Consider the following 17,815-nt stretch of genomic DNA (forward strand, 5'->3'; position numbering starts at 1 on the left):
TGTGCTTCGTAGGTCATATCTTTAAATAGCAAAATACATCATATTTTATTATTTTATTTTATTATTTCAAATTATTAATATATTTTAACTAATCAATATTAAAAAAAAAATTGATGTATCTATTATAATCAAAGATTCGTAGTTCGTAATACACAAATTATTACTTTCTCCGATTTTTTATTTTAAATAAGGTAATGTATAGTTTAATTTGGACTTACCGTGCGTGGCACGACTCCTAAACTAGTATGTAAATAAATATAGAAAAAAAACCTAGAAATTGGGAAAAATATTCTCACTTATGAAGAAAACAAAGCAAAAATATCAAATTTTCGAATAAAATAGACTATTCATGGTCTAATCGGGCAAGAAAACTAAACCTTAGAAGAGTAGAGAGATGGATTACAAAGTTTTAATTGTACAACAATAGAGTAGGCCCAATTTTTCATAGCAGATTTCAACAGATGTCAGCAAAGCAGAGCAGAGTTAGTCATTAACACAACATAAAAGAGCAGATTTTAGCACAGTCAGAGGCGGAGCCAGGGGGGCTGGTGGAGACCCGGCCCCCGTGGCCCAAATGCCAACTCTTTTATCTATCACTGCTAGCCCCCTTAAAAATTAGGTTAAATAGTAAATGTTTCTTATATTGATATATAGAAAGATATAGGTTAGTGGTAATTTCTGATGGTTGCAATACCAGAAGACCCAAGGTTGAATCTTGTTACATATTTTTATCTTTCTAATCCTTTTTTTTTTTCATCATTTTGCACATTTTTTTTATGTGATAACTATTTTAGTAATCCATCTAATCTTTCTTTGATTAGTTCTCATATACTTTATTTGGTCACTACAATCTTTCATTTAATTAATTTTGCCCATTTACTATTTTATTCCAATCTTGTATTCATTTTTCTTGATTTTACTTTTGAACTTATCATCATATTACACAGATTTAACCATTGATAACTTTAATATTACCTTCGTTTCTTATTATTTACAACAAAAGAGGTATTATTGTGAGATATAAAAAATTCCTTTGGTGCAAATAATAAGAAACGGAGGTAGTAATGATTATTAAAAGTTAAAAATGGTATTAAAAATATATATGATCAAATAAAGGTAATTGTATTAACCCAAAAACATGTTTTAGCAATGAGAAAAATACACAAAATATAATATGGAGTACTATTTTATTTGTATGAGTTTCGGCCCTTAAGTTTTAATTCTTGGCTTCGTCCCTAAGCACAGCAGAACATATCTAAATTACAGGGCCTTATTTTAATATGAATACTTTCCCGTAAAAAAAAAAAAAAAAAATGAACACTTTGGGTAAAACAAGATGATAAGCAAACAAATCCTAAACCAGTAAACCTCTTTTGTTACATTCAAAGTCTCTTTCAGATAACGATCAAACGCCAGTAACTAGGGGTCCACTTATTACCACACCTACTGCGAAACACCAGATAACCTCTCCAGATAATTAAACTTTTCTTAAATCTTAAAAAAAAATAATTAAAAAAAATTTGTGGAGGAAAGTCCAAATCCCTTGTTCCAATAACCAATCTCATTACCACCCTTCACCCACCTCTTCCTTGTTTCTCTCTCCTTTTCTTTTTCTCTCTCCTCAACCCCAACAATGGCCGCCGAATCTCCTTCACCGCCGCCGTCATCCCCTCCACCGGCGGCGATGACGGCGGCGCAGTACTGGTGCTACCACTGCGACAAACGAGTCTCCGTCGAAACTCTGCCTGGTCAACCCGATGACGTCATTTGCAACGAGTGTAAGTTCGGCTTTGTCGAGTCTATTCCTACCACATCTCCCTCTTCTACCACCAACGCCGCCGCCATTCTCTCTCCTCCTTCTGACCACATGGACGAAGGTACCCTCGGAAATCAGTTCCTTCAGGTTCTCCGCCTCCTTGCTCAGGTGGCGCGTGAAGACGACGCGCCGCCGCCTCCACCGCCTCCTCCTCAGCCTAGACCTCTTAACCCCGCTGATCCATCGCCGGCCGATGAATCTGACTTCCTACGCATCGAAATCGACGGCTGGGATGAAGACGAAGGAAGCAACAACCGCAACGTTAATCGTGATGAGGAGGAGGACGATGATGATGATGAAGAGGAGGAGGACGATGATGATGATGAGGATGTGCGGAGTGTTGAGATCGAAGGACAGTCTGACGATGATGAAGACGAGAGAGAAGAAGATATTCGGCGGCGGCGGAGAGATGTGCTCCGTCTTCGACTCCGCGATTTCGCTAATCGTGCTCGGAGCGAAGGGAGAAACAGGATCTTAGATTGGGCGGAAATTCTGATGGGATTAGAGGATAATTCAATTGAATTTCGCTTCGAAATGCCGGAGACTACAGATCGGTATATCGGACATCCGTTGGATTATGTCGATGAGGCCGAGTACGAGGCGTTGTTGCAGAATTTGGCGGATGCGGAGGGGAGGAGAGGGGCGCCACCAGCGGCGAAATCGGCAGTGGAGTGTTTGAAAGTAGTGGAGATCAAGACGGTGGATGAGAGTTATGTGTGTGCTATTTGCAAAGATGGTGTTAATGTTGGGGAGTTTGTGAAGGAGATGCCTTGTGGACATGGATATCATGGCGATTGCATTGTGCCGTGGCTCGAGGCGAGGAATTCGTGTCCGGTGTGTCGGTTCGAGTTGCCCACGGATGATGCTGAGTATGAGGAGGATAGGAAGAAGAGATTTCCTGCATTTCCTGGTAGTTCATCAGGGTCTGCTGGTGGGAATTCAGTTTGAATTATATGGAAGAAGAGAAAGAAAGGTAGAGGTGAACTTCTTGATAAAATTAGCTCTCTCCATTTTGTTAAACCTTTTGGATTGTAGTCTTTCTTCGTGTTGTTTTCTTTCTTTGTTTTTGTAATTGTATGAAACATGTTTTATGTTTTGATTTAAATGTTTGTCAATGTAAATAAGTTCTTTATCTTTCTCTTTATGATCATAGTGTTTTGTTTCTTGTATGGTTTAACTAGTGGAGAAGTAGGCTTTGTATTTATCTATAATACTCAATAAAGAAAGTAAAACTTACTCACTATGTTGTCTGTGCATTATGATGGGTTCAAATTTGCTCCATTCACATTAGAAGTTTGGAAATTAAGTCTCTTTGATTGTTGGCTGTTTAGCTTTGCTTTTATGCATTGTTCGTCACATATTGATGATGGTGAATTGGTGATCGATTGCTTTGCTGGGCTATGTGCGTTTTCTCTTGCTAGTATGTTTTTTGATGTGTGACTGAAATTTGGAAAGCAAGTATATTTTGATGTTGAGTTAGGATTCCAATCTCGGAACTTGGTTGCATATATGTTACTTGAAGGCCATAACCTGATATCAAGTACGAATTAGTAGCTTAATTGAGTTATTGTTAGATAGATTTTTATTTGTACTTAGTACCAATTAAAACGTGGCATAGTTCTTTGTTTATAGTTTTAGTTTGGGAAGCTGGAGTTTTTCTAGTTGAGGCTGTTTATGTCACCTCAATCAATTATTGGTGTCAGCTGAGATTTGTGAAATAGTTTGTGTATAGAGCTGCGCTGCCGTCTCAGAAATTCGAACTTTTAACCTGTTCAAGTACTAATTGATGTGTTGTAGGTGGTTTTTCACAATAAACTTGGGCTATTTCAAACCTGTGATGGCTTTGGTAAACAAGGTTGGACTGAGTTGGATAAATTTTCCAGCTGTTTGTCTAGATGTTTATGTAAGAGGGGTGTTAGATGAAGAAGGGGGAGTAGGTTGTATTTAAGGAGAAAATGCTAGCTTTGCATGCCTGAACCCGAGGCAGTTATGAGATGGTTTATAATGAGGGTTGTACTAACATGGTGTGTTGATTATGTCCAGATGTTCTATATTTTTGGGGACTAGCTTTGACTGCTGAGATTTCCTTTTCTTTTACCAGGGGAGGGGGGAGGGATTGCTTTAAGGCAGGCACTGGGATACTTTATGCGACACTATCATTAAATACCCTGTATATATCCCACTGAGGTAAGGTCTCAGCAAGTCTAGATGTTTGCTGCCTTTACTCCTAATCAACCCAGAAAGGAAAAAGTGAGCCTAGGTGCTGAAGCCCAAGGTGATTGGGGTTAAGTACTTATACGACTCTTTTTAACTGGCGCAGCTAGGCACTGGCATCTTTTGTAACTTGTTTTCACTTTCACTCTAATTTGGGGTCTCTCCTTGCTTTGGTGAGGCATGTGCCTTGTGCGGTTTTGCCTATCCTGTGCCTTGTGTTTCTTCAGCCTTTTCATATTGGTTGAAAACTTTTAGCGTCTTTTTCAACAGAATTGTAAGATCTTTGGAGTTTGTGGGTACTCCCCCCCTTGGGGCACACATTCAAAAGCTAAAGGGGTATAAAAGGCATGAAGCCTCTTGTGCCATCTTTACCTTTATTTTATATCTTTTTATTCCATGGCCTTCAGAAAATGATTCATGGAGTCACGTTTATTCCTCATACTAGTTTCTTGCTCTCTATGAATTTTCTGTATCCTGTTACTACTTGTTGGATGGAAATAGGGTCTCAGGCCCCCCTAAGCTCATAAGTGATTAATCATTCATATTGCATATATTTTTGTAGCCCAAGATTTTTTGAGCAAATTATCTAAGACAGCACATCTGCACATATTTGAGTTGGTGGTTTCTTGTTTCAACTTTTTACTTCTGCTTTATACTGCAGAATTGAATGTTTGCTACGTGGCCTCACTGTGAATTGTTTGAGAAATGGCTAGATTTATAGAACAACTTTTTGGTTTGAGTTATTTTTCTGCTCCCATGAATAGTTTTGTTATTGATCTACTGGGTTTTACTCCTTTTTATCAATGTCATATGTGTTGTGAGTCTGCACCTAAAAATTAAAAATGTGTTTTGTGAGTTCTGAGGCGTTGATGCCTTTCATATGCTTGTCATTGCATAATTTGTAGCAAATATCGTGTCTTCACCTGAAATGTTAGAATTTATATAGTTGGCATTGAATATAAATCCTGTTTCACATAATTGCATACGCCAATTGGGCAAAGGCTTGAATCTTCTTCCTGATTTTTTAAAAATATTTTTATTTTGGGATATTCCTTGGGTATATATTTACCTAGTATGTTCTCCTATAATTTCCTTTATATTCATGAAAAATGCGTCTCTTTAGCAAGTTGTGTTTACAGTTATTGCTCATGAACTAAAGAACTTATCTGTTGATACAAAGCTTGTTGAGCAGCTATGTAGCATGTCATGCATTGCAGCCTGAAGTGCATATGAATACACTCTTTATGGGATGGGGTGGTTCCATACATTAGTTTACTAATTACTTACCCACAATTACTGATATTGTTTTTTAAAATCTGATTTGTAATTAGATACTGTCTGGGACTTGGTTGTCCTTGATTTTGTACAGATTGAGGGCTGGATTATACTGCCCCCCCCCCTCTTCTTTTTTTAATTTTTTAATTGTTAATTCTAATTGGTAAGGGAGACTTTTAAGGTGCTGTTTCAAGAATTATTTCAACAGTGGTTCTAGTTTTTGTATTGGTGAAATTTTATTTTTGTGAAGTGGGTACTGCCATAATATATTCCCAGTGCTCTCTACATATTTTTATACTAGTAATTATACTTATGCTGTAAAGACTGCTGAAATTTGATCATTTATTCAGCAGTTTATTCAAAGATGTATTGAATTGGTGATGTCAACCAACAACAGTGTTTGAGGCGAACGTAATAAAGCAAACACCAATTGAAGCCACCTTTCTATTTTGAGTTTCTTCTCAACAAGTCCAAAGTTTATGGCAAGGTATGCCTTCTGGTTGATTGGCAATATAAATAAAGCAGCTGAAGAATTCCATTTGGTCATAATCTTCCCTTGTATAATTGATATTGTAATAGATTTGACATATATCTTTTCTTTTCTTTTCCTTTTTCCCTTCCCCTTCTTTGCACCCCCCCTTTCCCCCACCCGGCTTTTCTCAGTTTGGAGCATCAGAATTTTTAGTCTTGGATGATGCCATGTTGAGGTTCTTTTGAGCCCTTTGTATATTTTTAGAATCTGTCATTTTTTACTTTTGTACTTACATCTATTGATTGAAGCTCATGATTGCCGCATCCCTGATGCATAGGAGTTTCGACATAGGAGTTGTTACTCTCGTCTGTTGTCGTAGACTCGTAGTAGTCGAGGGGCGTTACACTGTTCAATTTGCTGTGAGTTATGTGATGAGAAACGTTACATGTGCATTGGCTATAATGCACTCTGCACTTCTGCAGCACTTAGGAAATTGGCAGTTTCAGTGTTTTTGGTTGTGACTGATTTCTGACTACTGTCTTAGCATCGGATCTTGTATTGGAAATTGACACTCCAGGAAAGCAGAGCTCATGCTTTTTTAGGAAATATATGCATTGTTCGTTTGATCCAATGTGTTATGTGTAAGTGGCCCCTTTCACTAAATCTGAGGAAAGACTCACATGGAATGTGCTGTCTCTTGTCTCATTGTTGTGGAACCCTAAAATAACGACGAGTTAACAGATGTACGCCTAAATCTACTACTGTCAGAATTATCAGTATACGGATAACATACCGAAAATCCTTCTGTTCTAGGATTTCTTTTTTGTTTTAGATTTTGCACCTTTATCAATGCACATTTGTTACAAATGATTTTAGCACCCCATAAATTGATTTTGGCACACCTTATGTGAGGGTACAGTTTTTTATGCTCTACTCACATGGAGGTGTACCAATATCAATTAATGGTATGCCAAAATCAATTTTCACTTGTCACAGTTTACCAATACTATCTAATTACTATTATTAATTTAGTAAAATATTACGGAGTATTAATATGTATTTTAAAATCAATTATTTAGTCAAATCAAACAAAACCATATTCAACTATCTGCTTATTTGAAATCCTCCAATTGGGGATTTGAGAACAAATTCATCAAACTACTCTGTAGGATTGTATGAATAGATGCAGCATCTTAAATAGGAATAACTTTTATTGACGGTGGGAGTAAATAATTTATTTAAAATAAGTTAAAACAAGTAATTTTTATCACTTATAAATTCAGTTGTGTCAAAAGATAAAAACAACTCACGTGTTTTAAGACAAATTAACTAAGTGATTCATAAGCAATTAATGTGTGTTCATTTTCTTAAAAAAAAAATATAATTTTTCCACATGAACACGTAGGATTTTTTTTTTTTTTTTTTTTTTCCAGGTTATATGGGAAAAGATTTCTATACATTTTACATGTACAATACCATCCAAATTTGTATGCGCAGTCTATCAGTTTAAGATTGAGCTTGTACAAATTTAAAAAGCTTGCACGCAAAGCACCATACAGGACAAGTTCTAGCTCAATTAACATCACACACTCATCACAGGTTTACAATCCTTCTGAAATGTTTGTTCTTATAAAACTAATGTGAGGCGATGCTCAGCAACTCAGCAAAGCCTAGTCCACCAAGTAGAGCATACTGCAAAACATGAATGAAATCATGGATCACATAATAAGTGACTCTTATCATCGTTATTGTCATAAGAAATGAGTGCTTATTATTTGGTAAAGATGCATATTACAAGTATTATCTGCATAAAGACCATAACTACTGTACTGTAGGTTCAATCAATTTTTTTAATCTGTAAGCTGATAAATAAAAATGTCTGTGGATGTGTGCGTTGTGTGTTTTACTGCAGTGGTGTCCTCTAGATTATAAGATGAAAAGAACTGAGAAAGGCTAACTGACCGTCATCAAAGGCTTCTTTCCCAAGAGAATTGTTGCCCAACCAATATATGGCATACGCCTGTTGTATTGAAAATATGTTAAGCAATATTTAAACTTCGTACATCATAAAACTATAAGAGAAAGGTGTATTGAAAATGCATTGCTTTTAGTATGAGGGGCTTTGAATAATAGACCCTCGTTAAAGGCGACTGTGCAAGATACACTCTGGATTATTGAAGCCTTTGAAGGTGGCTTAAAAATTAGTCAATCAAAACACACCTTAGATTGTTAAAGATAAAAAAAAGGAACTCTTGAAAGCACATTTACAAAAGGTTCATATCATTTAGGAACCTACAATGAAATGATTCAATTTATCAGGATACACAATTAGGATAGTTTCAATATGATTTTGCGCTTCTCAGCCATGCTTGATTAGTAAAGTGGAACACCTAACTAGTTATATATTCAGTTCAATATACCGAGGTCATTCTATACCAATAATCCTACATTCCGATGTCAAAATAACATAAGTATAAATCTTTAAACAGATCCCTCACATAAGACACCCTTAATGATGAATTTGTTCAACTATTGATTTAAAATTCATATGCTACAGCAAACAGTAAGTTATGTTGAAGGCCAACTATAGATCGAATCTAGGCCCATTACTCCGTCTTAACCCAGAAAGAGTCCAACAATCTAGGATAGAGGCTTTCCATTCATACATCAACCGAGCAGCCAATGAAAATAATGGAAGAAATTACTAAGAGTACAAAAGGACAGGTATGTAGCTTGTATTAATGAGATTATCTTACTAGAGTGGTTAGGTTCTTCCTTTATTGAATCAACAAACTCATTCTGTAATGATATAACAGAATTAGTTTGCGGATTTAATAGAGGTAAGAATTGAGGGACAACAAGAAAATTTATTAAGAGTAAAATATGGAGGGAGATAAAAGGTAAATCAGGGGAAAGTTTCAACCAATGAAAAGACGACAACAAAGATTCCAGGAACACTTAAAAGCTTATGCAATATAAGATTACAACAAGTGCACTTACCCTATCACTCTTCCAATTATATCATGATCTTCAAGCCACAGTTGGCCATCTGCATATACCCCATACCTGTCATCTTCCGAATTAGCATCGCCTGAAACATCATGCACGCATCAGTAGTGTAATTGTGTAAAACTGGGAAGGATCAGCTGCACATTGCTATTAGAATTAAGAACATTACATATCATTACAAACACAAGCTACTGCACATTTGGCCAACTTTTGGGCTACACTATTACACATTTACATTCCTTATTCCTTACACATACTTGTCATCTGCCGGATTAGCAGGCACAATATTAGTAATGATACCAAGACAGATCAGCAAGCAATGCAGAAAAGGATTAACCATTTTCTTCTCAGCCTGCAGTAAGGTTAATCCTTTTATGCATTAGATAACCTTACTAGTTCACATGCCGTCCCATAGTAGTCATCTAGTGCACATGCCGTCCCATGTGCATAGCCAATCATAACACTGCCTTTATTACTAGTTTTCCAGCTATTGCAGATCCCATATATCGTCAAAGAGCCTTGTTAATGTCCAATTAACTGACCCTTTTGCTGTGACTCTAAAAGAAATGGCTTTGTTGAGGTTTAATTCAATTACTAGTTAGTCCAGTTCTCGAATGCACCCTTGTGCTTCATGACATTTTCTTTTGTTGTACGCAAGCCTTCATATATTGTAATGACATGCAGGAAGCCCAATGTACTAAAGTCTATCTCAAATTATCGTACATAAGCATTAACAGTAATATTTAACAACTACCTTTTGTTAACAGAATGAATTTGTTGGGAGCATTCTGCCTATGGACCTGCACAAAGAGCACAATACATCAGAAAAGTTGAGCAACATTATATTAGATGAAAATTATCACAAGGCATGAATAGTGTAGGATTTTCATAAAACTTTCAAGGAAGATTTGACAGAGGTTAGCACAGTCAATAAGAGTTGGCAATTCCCAACTAAACCTTTCAAGAAAGCTACTTAAAATGAGTTGAGATGAGAGACTTATCCCTAAAATAGTAAGCTAGAAACTTAGAAAGATGTGTCTTACCTTTATTACACGATGAACGATAGGGATTTCCTTACCCTGAAATGACAAATGCAAATAAAAAGAAGTTAAGCAGAGATTTCGATTGAAAGAGAGAGAATAAATGAGATCAAACCATAAGTAGCAAATAACTTTTAAACCAGTATGTCATTGACAATAATCTTTATACCAATATGTCACCGAGATGCTAACTTTTATACCAATGTGGTTAATTGGCTTCGCATGGAGTCATGGAGTCATATATCAAGACTTATAACCAGTATATTTTATTAAACAACAAATTCCCAATGCAAATGAAAACAAATCATTAAAAAAAAGTCTTGTTAATGTCCAATTAACTGCCTCTTAATAATAAATGAAAAACTAAATAATAATCTCCTGTGTCTAAAGTCAAGATATATCAACATCAAGAAAAGTCCAATAATTTTTTTTAAAAAAAGGAAGAACAGACCTCAATTTTGAACAGTACAATTTCTCCCGTTTGAATAGGAGGGCTCTTCATGGCACTAAAGAACAATAAATCACCCTACACAATAATATAATACGAGTACTTTTAATTATTATGAAAATGAAAATATATTATTAATTGAAACTTGTATTAATTATCAAAATACGAAGTAAAAATTATTGCAAAGAAGGTGGACCTTTCGAATTCCAGGTTCCATGCTTCCGCTAAGAACAACAGCAACAGGGTATTTGGTTCCGGTTACCAGAACTATCAACTGCCATGTCATTAACGCCAATGTAACAAGTGAACCTGTCAATATCATCATAGTATCAAGTTAATCCAAATTTTCTTTAATATAATTAGGAAATACTTCCTTATCTTATGTTACGACAACGCATTTGACCCAAAAAGCTGAAATAGGGTAAGTAAAATGAGACGTAGTGAAAAGCAAATCAAGCAATTAGCCTTAACGAGTTAACATACAGTGTTTGCTTCGTGGACTAAGAATTCTATCTAATTGTATTCCACCGCTTTTAAAAAGCAACAAATAATCGATATAATGAGCATGTATTTAATTGACAATTTTTTTTTTTGAAGAGAATTGAATTGACAATTAGTAATACGTGTACGTCTTTAAGCAACAAATAAACGATATAATGAGTATGTATTGAATTTACAATTAGCGGGTGTAACCAAGATATCAAATACGGATTGAAAAATCACCTAATTTTATGATTTTCGTTGCCGCACCTCTTGACCGAATTGAGCGGTGTGATTGTTTAACGTAATCCAACATCTTTCTTTAATTTTTCTTCGCAGAAGAATGATCGAGGGACGAAAATAATCGGATTACAGAATATAAATACTAGAAGAAAGGCGCCTAATTTTAAATGATGGATGTGCTGCTTTCGTATAGCTTGATGTCGTGTCTCTTTCCTACATGGCAGCTCTTTATTGGTGTGCTGAGGACTTTCGAGGGTGTTTGACTTCCGTTAGGAAATAAACTTAACTTACCAAATATCATATTATATGATGTATCTTTTATTTATTTTCTATATTTTATGCTTTTCTAATTAGATGAGATTTGTAATTTGAAAACAAGATAGATTTTAGGTATATAATCTATCTAGAATTATTTGATTACTAGATGGAAGCCCGTGCGATGCACCGTTTTTTCATCTAAGATTTTTAATTATTTGATTTATTATATTTAATAATTTAAGACAAAATTACAAAAGTTTAATATTTATTTTTTTACTATAATTTATAATGAATTTATTAAATATAAATAAATTGTAAATATGATATTTTTTCATCTAATTCGTTTTAACCGAATTCATAATATTTAAATATAAATATTATTAAATTGTAAATATGAATTTATTAAATATAAATAAATTGTAAATATGAGAAAGGAAATATTGATACTCATAATATTTTTTATTTAAATAGAATATATTTAAATAATATGTAAAATAATTAGATGAAAGCCTGTGCGATGCACGAATTTTTATACATATATCTCAAGAAAAGATATTTCTTATATGCTCTAAGTTTTTTTTAATATATATATATATATATATATATATTTGACTTATTTTACAGTTTAATAATTTCAGACAAAAAAAATAAAAACAAATAATAATTTAATTAAAACGATATTGTCAATTACAAAAGTATAAAATTTTTAATGTAATTTATATCGCGACTTCATTTATTGTTGTTTTGTATTTTATTCGTTGTTCTTAGTTATATGACAATAATATGATATCTTTCAAAAAACAAAAATTGTAAATATGATATTTCATTGATTACATATTAGGATAAAATCTTTAATGTGAAAAGATAATAATTTTTTATTTTTAAAATAATTTAAATCCTAAATCATTATTCGTTGCTTTTTACACTTGAAATTAAACTCTCAAATCTATATATCATTATGTATATTTCTTGTGACCTCTTGATCTCTAACAAATTAACTGTCTTTTAAAATTTTTAGACATAAAATTTTTACAGAAGTTAAATTTCTTTATTGGGTTAAAAGTTTTAAATGAAAAAAACATCTTATAAATCGGGTATTTAGATAAAACCATTAATTTCATAAGATAATTTTTAATTTTTTTAATAATTTAAATCCTAATATCCTACGGTTTTTAATACATAAAATCTCATAAACATAATTTTTGTAATTAGATTATACTCATAATATTTTTACATTAAAAATAAAGTTATTAGATGTAATATTTCGATGTAAAAAAAATTTGTATTAAAAAAAAAAATTCTATAGGATCACCAACTTAGTTCACACCGATATATCTTCCATCTAATAAAAGTGGATAAATAGAATATGTTAGAAAAAATAAAATTTATATAAAATTAATCTTTATAGTCTTATAAAATAAATTAAAATATTTACCAGAAAGTGAATAATTGTTGTGAAATTAATCTAAAAACTGTAATTATACAAAATTAAATTTATGCATTGGAATTTTTTCATCTAAATGTCACAAATTTTAATTTAATTATAATTAAGGAATAATTTTTATTTCTTATCATAAACAGTATCAAAATTTATTTTATAATAGTACGTATATAAATCCTATATCTAAAGATGATTATTTTAAAAGATAATTTTTAGTTTTTTAAATAAATTTAATCCTAATAAATCAATATTCGTTGTTTTTATTTACGTGGAAAAATTCTTAAATCTCATTCGCCAATTTTGTTTAGGTGGAAAACGAATTTTTTAATTCCAAAATAAAATAAAAATCTAATTTTTAATTGGTCGAAAATATACCTTTGCTTATGTGGCGCTCCGAATGCTCTTGAAAAATGCCTACTTTATTTATATATATTAGATTTAGGCTTGGGGAGCAAGTTGAATATCCAAATGGGTTTCTAGGTTCACAAATTCTCTAAAAAGTTATGTTAAAAGTACTTAAAGTTATCCTTTATAATGCAAAAGTTTTTATTTTTCTATTAATAAATTTTATCTTACAAAAACCTTATAATGTATTAGATTAATCATATTAGTCTTTATAGTATGTAATCACGTATTTATAAGAAATTACACATTAAAATAAAATTCAAACCAACGACAAATCAAAAGTTATCCTTTAAGTAGTTAAAGTTACTATAAAAATAGTTAAAGTTACGCTCAAACTGATCGTTTTACAATATAATTAATGTACACCCGTTGTACACAAGACTTTTAATTCTAGGTTAGCCTATGAGGATTTAGCAGTTTGTGGATATTTTATACGAGCAATCGATTTATTCATCCGATCCATTTGCTTCAACTTCCTTTTGACCTCTTGGACCTCATTGTAATCAACTACAAACAAACTGTATTATAAAGATGATAAGCAAACTTTCTTCATCACATGGAAGCAACATTGCCTTTTGTTATTTAACTCAAATGCTATTTTATCCACCAAAAATATTAAAGCTAAAAATGTTTTATCTGATAAGAAAAAAAAAATATTTCCAAATAGACATAAAACAAAAAAAACCAAAATTCAAAAATTTAAGGCTGTTTAACTATTAATCATGTTTAGGGGGTTTGTTGATGAACTTTTTTTTTTTTTTTTTTTTGAAATAGATGTTAATGAACTATTTATTCTATTGACATCTAGCTATTGAGTAAGCTTGCTTATTTGCTGACACATAACTACCAAATATGACACTATTTCTTGTCGACATATTTGATGATATTTTTGTATTTTAAACTTTTTGTGTCTAACAAAACTAATGATACTATATAGATTTTCGAATTAAGCCCGTTCACTTAACCTTATTTTTGCTGAATTGAAATTATTTTTACTAATTCTCTATTATTTTTCTTATTTAGAGTTACTGATTTTTACTGAACTAAATTTATTTTTACTGAACTAAAATAATTTTTTACTGAACTAAAATTATTTTTACTCAATATTTATTTTAAGGTGAACGGAACAAGGCCTAAAATAGTCTTACTTTTTTTTTGAAAACCGGCTGAGTTCTCATTAAATTAAGTCCATTTCTGCAAGTCTTGTGATACTTTCCGGAAACGGATCAAAACATACTTGTTCCACTGAGTCAGACAAGCTTGACCGAGCGAGTAAGTGGGCTACAGTATTTCCCCCACGTTTAACATGACTACAAATAAAAAATGAAAGCGAAGAACTCAATTGATTAATACGGCATGTAATCATGTGAAGATAGTTAAAGCCTCGTCTCTTCTCCTTCACCCGTTGCACAATCCCAAGAGCATCACTCGATCTCTAACCACACTTTCTCATATCCCAGTCAGATAGCAAGCCCAACACCATATTGCATTGCGGTGGCCTCTGCTATACTCACATCCCACCTGCCCCTGTATCTCTTTGTGCCTGTAAAGATGATATCCCCCCTGCTATTCCTTGCAACAACATCAATACCCACATCCCTGTTGTGGAGAATTGCCGCATCCACATTTATCTTGATAATCCCTTCTCTCGGCTTTTTCCAGCTGTTGTTACTACAAGAGCCTCTTCTTTTTGTTACTCCGCCCACCTTCTTAGTGTACTGCTGGTAACTAGCCACATAACTCACAAAATGCACGGCAAGCTGTGGTGGATCGTGGGGGGTTTCATCAAACAACATCTTGTTTCGGCTTGTCCAAGCAGCCCATGCTAAGGTGGAGAAGATGCACAGCTCTTGGCTTGGTAAATACTCACGCATATTAGCAAAAGTCTCCACAAAACTATCTCCTACTCGGTGTTGGGCATCCCTCCAAAAGCTGCAATGATCCCATATCCCACTTGTTGAGCCGCAGAAGAATAGAGCATGCAATAGTGACTCATTCTCGACATTGCAACGTTGACATGTACCCGAGCTGCTTATATGCCTTCTATACAATTCATTACTCACTGCCAGGGTATTTGTACAGGCACGCCACAGAAAATGTCATAATTTTGGAGGGCCATTCAACCTCCAAATGATACGCCATACTTCCTCACTTATTATACTATTCATAGCTTCTCTTCCCAACATACCTACCCAATACCCTGACTTCACCGAATACGCTCCATTCAACGTCAAATTCTAGAATACCTCATCATGCCCAACATCCTTAAGCAACGGAATTGACAAAATTCTAGCAATATCCTCTTGCCTGAGTGCAATGCCAATTCTTCCTCAGTAAATCTCTGTTACTCACTGTGAGAAACATTTTTGTTTCTCACAGTGGCAGTTTCGTAAATAAAATATACCACCGTGACTAAAGTGGTACAATTTTATCATCCATTTCGTAAATAAAATGTACCACCGTGACTAAAGTGGTACATTTTATTTACGAAACTGTCACTGTGAGAAACAAAAACGTTTCTCACAATGAGTAATGGGGGCGCCTTCTTTCTTCCTCCTTCCAGCACCTTTTCTCATCATCAATTAAAGGAGCCACACAAAGGTCCCCATCATGAAGGCCATTAGGAGGGGGGTCAAGTGTTTCTGTTCTTCCATGGCTGGATATCAGTTATCTCTCCAAACCCGGATACTCGACCCATCTCCTACTCTCCATTGCAGCCCCTCCTTCAACAACGCCTTGGCTCCCCAAATACCTCTCCATGTATAGATCGGGCAGTATCCTATATAAGATTCCAGAAACTCTGTATTTTTGAAATACCTTGCTTTCAACACCTTATGAACCAGAGTGTCCTTTCCATGAAGTAAACGCCACCCCTGCTTCGCCAAAAGAGCTTGAATAAAGACTTTGAGGTCTCTAAATCCCATACCCCTTTAGCCTTTGGTAAACATAAATCCTCCCACCGTTTCCAGTGAAGCTTATTTTGTGTTCCATTTCCCCACCAAAACCGAGCTAGGATGCCATGAATTTCATCCAACAAGCCATCCGGGATTTTAAAGATTCCCATTAAATACGTTGGAATTGCTTGTGCTACAGCTTTAATGAGAATCTCTTTCCCGGCTCTTGACAGCAGTTTCTCCTTCCAACCCTGTAACTTCTTCCAGATTCGATCTTTTAGCCCTGCAAAGATAGCCTTCTTAGATCTCCCTATCACCGTCATGCCGGTTTACTTGCTTAACACCCAATAGATTGAAAATGGCCTGTTTTCTTATGTCGGGGACATTTCTACTGAAAACTGCTTCAGATTTTTGTAAATTAATTTTCTGGCTTAAAGCACGTTCATAAACATGGAGGATACGAGCAATCTCCCTACATTCCGCATCAGTAGCCCGGGTAAATAAAATATTGTCATCTGTAAAAAACAAATGGGAAATACAGGGTGCTCCACTGCATATCTTCACTCCATGAATAATACCTTCAGCCACTGCCTTTGACAACAGATAAGGAAAAGCATCAGCAACCAACAAAAATAATTACGGAGATAGAGGATCACCTTGCCTGATACCTCGTTGAGGCTTAACATCTCCCACCAACTCACCATTCACCTTGAATTTAAAAGAGTAACAGGATAAGCAGTTCACAATTTTCTGGATCCATCTGACATTAAAACCCAGTTTAAGCATGATCTGTTCAATAAAGCCCCACTCCACCCGATCATAAGCCTTCATCATATCCAGCTTTAGTGCAAGCGTACCATGCCTCCCCTCCCTCTTCCTTTTCATAGCATGAAACACTTCAAAAGCAATCAAGGCGTTATCAGTGAACAAACGCACTCTGTTGGGGGGATATCAGCTGCTGTAGCAAGGGTTTGAGACGATTTGCCAGGAATTTTGAAATGATTTTGTATAAGACATTACATAGACTAATTGGTCTATACTCGGTAATCTTTTTTTGGATCATGACATTTAGGAATGAGGACAATACATGTTTTACTTACTTCCGAAATGTCCACAAGACCATGCCACCAATTAATAATGTAATTCACAATATCATTTTTAACAATATGCCAAAATTTCTGGTAAAAGAGAGCATGCATATCGTCAATCCCAGGTGCCTTATTTGGGTGCATTTCAAAAAGAGCTATTTCAATCTCCTCTCCACAACTCTTCATTCATTGTTGTCGTAATAGCCGGGCTAACTCCACCTAATGCCTCCTTCAAATCTGCTACGCCTTCGGATGTAAAGAGTTGGGAAAAATATTCCGTGATCACGTTATTGATACTCAGCTCACCTTGGACCCATCTCCCACTTTGATTTTCAATACCCACGATCGAATTTTTTGCTCTTCTTGCACTAGCTTTGTGATGAAAATAAGAGGTATTTTTATCCCCATCATGTAACTTGTTATTCCTAGCTCTGGCGTGCCAATAAGACTCCTCAAGTAAGTGAAGATTGTCAATCTCCTCCGATAGTTCCCTGCATTTAGCTAGCCTCACATTATCCATCGCTCCCAACTGAATTATCTTGAGTTGCTCCTCTGCATCCCGTATTCTCTTCGTGACACTACCAAAAGTTTCAGCAGCCCACTTGCCCAACTCATGTGCACAAGAGGCCACCTTGTCCGTAGTATGGCCAACAGTAGCATCATTTCATGCAACCTTCACTACTCTCTCGCATTCCGGGCTCGACAACCACATTGCCTCAAATCTGAAAAGCC

At 34.7% G+C, this 17,815-nt stretch overlaps 2 protein-coding genes across 5 annotated transcripts; one reads left to right on the forward strand and one right to left on the reverse strand.

Moving 5' to 3' along the window:
* The first annotated feature begins 1,366 nt into the window (after positions 1-1,366).
* On the forward strand, positions 1,367-6,123 carry LOC110721136 (E3 ubiquitin-protein ligase CIP8-like). 4 transcript variants are annotated; one of them, XM_021900265.1, is made up of 2 exons: positions 1,367-2,795; positions 5,656-6,123. In XM_021900265.1, exon 1 carries the CDS (start codon positions 1,634-1,636, stop codon positions 2,762-2,764), a length of 1,131 nt encoding a protein of 376 aa, XP_021755957.1. In that variant the 5' UTR covers positions 1,367-1,633; the 3' UTR covers positions 2,765-2,795; positions 5,656-6,123. The 4 variants fall into 4 exon arrangements, with proteins under 4 accessions (XP_021755957.1, XP_021755960.1, XP_021755959.1 ...); XM_021900268.1 differs by having other exon boundaries at positions 1,367-2,789; XM_021900267.1 differs by having other exon boundaries at positions 1,367-2,789; positions 5,659-6,123.
* Positions 6,124-6,919: 796 nt separating this feature from the next.
* On the reverse strand, positions 6,920-11,114 carry LOC110721119 (signal peptidase complex catalytic subunit SEC11C-like). The gene is made up of 8 exons (XM_021900247.1): positions 10,998-11,114; positions 10,471-10,583; positions 10,278-10,352; positions 9,830-9,865; positions 9,541-9,586; positions 8,778-8,868; positions 7,740-7,797; positions 6,920-7,469 (listed from the first exon to the last, which is right to left on the reverse strand). The coding sequence occupies exons 1-8, from the start codon at positions 11,068-11,070 to the stop codon at positions 7,413-7,415; spliced, it is 549 nt and encodes a 182-aa protein (XP_021755939.1). The 5' UTR covers positions 11,071-11,114; the 3' UTR covers positions 6,920-7,412.
* Between the last annotated feature and the right edge of the window lie 6,701 nt (positions 11,115-17,815).

Source organism: Chenopodium quinoa, unplaced genomic scaffold, assembly GCF_001683475.1.
Source record: "Chenopodium quinoa cultivar QQ74 unplaced genomic scaffold, ASM168347v1, whole genome shotgun sequence".
NCBI lineage: Eukaryota > Viridiplantae > Streptophyta > Magnoliopsida > Caryophyllales > Amaranthaceae > Chenopodium > Chenopodium quinoa.